The 2,687-nt window shown below is 35.7% G+C and overlaps 1 protein-coding gene across 1 annotated transcript in view; it reads right to left on the reverse strand.

Moving 5' to 3' along the window:
• Window positions 1-699: 699 nt before the first annotated feature.
• LOC132169450 (zinc finger BED domain-containing protein RICESLEEPER 2-like) overlaps window positions 700-2,687 on the reverse strand; it is a 10,543-nt gene continuing 8,555 nt past the window's right edge. The window contains exons 6-8 of the mRNA XM_059580484.1: window positions 2,563-2,635; window positions 1,009-2,394; window positions 700-928 (exon numbers count right to left, since the gene is read on the reverse strand). Coding sequence (XP_059436467.1) covers window positions 700-928; window positions 1,009-2,394; window positions 2,563-2,635 — 1,688 coding nt within the window. The remainder of the gene's footprint in view (window positions 929-1,008; window positions 2,395-2,562; window positions 2,636-2,687) is intronic.

Here is a 2,687-nt window from a genome sequence, read left to right on the forward strand (position 1 = left end):
GGCAGAATGAACACAAGTTAATGCATGATATAGGCTAAAATATTACAAGCAAACTCAAAGTGAACCTATAATAAAGATTACACATAAGAAAAACCAATATATACAATGTAGATAAACTTGAAAACAACAAAAGGAAACTGGAAAAGTGAACAAAGTAAATTACCTCAATTTCGAATCTCCATGCAGTTATAAGTTATAACTTATAATAAAGCTTAAAATAGGTAATCCAAATGTACAACATTCTAAGTTCCAATAAAGCCAGCAAAGTATAACAATTAATACAAAACATAACATCAAAATAAAATGTGACATTCAAATTACATATTTAATAAGCAAAGGAAAACAGTAAACAGATTCAGTTTTTTTAGAGAATCCCTCACAGAAAATGAGAAAACAGCATTCACGGCAAATTTGGCAATTCCACTTCCACCATTTTCTACAAACACAAACACAAAGTTAATAAGGTGAAATTATAAGTAAAAAAGAGCTTGGAAAATTGAAATAAATAAAATAACAGAATCATAACCTCATAGAAATGAGAAAAAAGCATTCACGCAAATTTGGCAATTCCAATTCCACCATTTTCTACAAACACAAACACAAAGTTAATAAGGTGAAATTATAAGTAAAAAGGAGCTTGGAAAATGGAAATAAATAAAATAACAGAATTATAAACTTACAGGTATTCGAGATTTTTTCTTAATGCCATGAATCACATAGGAGCATCTGAACAATATCAATTGATAATGATGCTCTATGAGGTTCAATAACTCTACCACCCGCACTGAAAGATGATTCTGAAGCAACTGTACTGATTGGAACAACCAATACATCCCGTGCCATCTTAGATAAGATGCGGTACTTTAAGGCATTGGATTCCCACCATCCCAAAGCGTCAAAGTTTGCATCACTATCTTCACCATTCTCACTATCATAAATGAATACATCTTCTTCAAGATAAACATCCAAATTAGTTTTTATGAGCCGGATGATGTCATTGCTTCTAACATGTTGTCTAAACCGTGATCTACCACCAGAACTACCTCTGTAACAGAGGCAACTGTAGTAGTAGCAGCACTGACTTCAGCAGCTGCTTGTTGTTGAATGATAGATGCATTATGGGCAGCAACATAAACCTCAAACAACTCTTTCAAAGTATTCAGCACAGCCTTTATGTTATCACCACAAACATCAAGTGGATAAATGATAGGAAAACAGAACCTAATCAACTTCATTTTGTATCTAGGATCCAACACAGCAGCTAAGGCCATCACCATATTAGATTCACCCCAATACTTATCAAATTTATCACTCATCTTAGCTGCTATTAATCTTATATAGTCATTCACATCCGCAGCCTTAATATCCACAATTTCTTTCATACTCCACACCTCGGGTAGAAACAAATTGGATGTAGGGTAGTCACTACCAGAGACAACATTGGTCACATCATTGGAAACAACTAAAACTTGGTTCACATTCTCAACCTTATCCCACTGTTCAGGACTTACTATCCACAGAAAAGCATGCTCTACTCTATGGTATCCAGGAAACACTTCCTTGAGTCTAATTGCAAACTTCAACATCAAGTAGGTGTTATTCCATCGGGTAGGAACATCTAAAATAAGTTTATTACAACCCAAGTCCAACCGCTTTGCTATATCACTAAATATATTCAACCGCCTCTCAGAAGCCACTATATACTTAATCCCCTGCCTAACAGAATCTATTATGTCCCCTATTTTTGAAAACCTTGCTTGCACCAACAAATTGGTAATATGAGCATAGCACCTAACATGAAACATAAGCCCCCCAATAGGCAAATTACCCCTCAACTCACTATCATCTCTCAAAATGTCAATGGCAGCAGCATTAGCACTTGCATTATCAACAATTATTGTAAATACTTTATCCAAAATGCCCCATTCAATAAAACTGTTTCTTAAAGCTTCAACAATAACAACACCCGAATGTGGAGGAGGTACATTACAAAAATTTAAAATCCTCTTTTGGAGTAGCCAATTAGAATCCACAAAATGGCAAGTAACCACCATATATGAAACCCTTTGGGAGGAGGTCCACATATCAATAGTTATGTTTACCCTATCAATCCCACTTAGAAGTGTTTTCAACTTTTTCTTTTCAATGTTATAAGTGGCAATGCAATCACTTTTTATAGTGGCACGACTAATTTTTTTCCAGTATGGTGTGCAAGCCCTCATGAACTTGTTAAAAAGTTCATGATCCATCATATGAAACAGATATTCATGTAGAAGTACCATATGGGCAGCAAGTTCTCTAACTTTCTTCTCATTGAAAGTAAAGTTTGTCAAGGTCCCTAAACCATCATTGACATCACTAAGTTCAAGTGACAAAGTCTTTTGCTTCTTAAGGCTATTCAATTCCACAAACTTCACACAAGCAGTTAAATGCCTACTAAGGGTGGAGGTAGTACTAGATTTTCTTACAGAAAACAACCTCTTACACCAATTACACTGGGATTTTTTTACACCATTTATTTCAATAGAAGAAAAGTCATTCTAGACTTCGGAAGTCTTTTGCCTTTCCTTCCTTTGGAAGACAGCTGACACACCTTCCCCAGCAGCCCCAGCCCCAGCCCCAGCCCCAGCCCCATCTGCCCCCATCCCCATATTCAACAACAATAGGAGAAACTAGATTAACATGTT

This window comes from Corylus avellana, chromosome ca2 (genome assembly GCF_901000735.1).
Source record: "Corylus avellana chromosome ca2, CavTom2PMs-1.0".
In the NCBI taxonomy this organism is placed as follows: domain Eukaryota; kingdom Viridiplantae; phylum Streptophyta; class Magnoliopsida; order Fagales; family Betulaceae; genus Corylus; species Corylus avellana.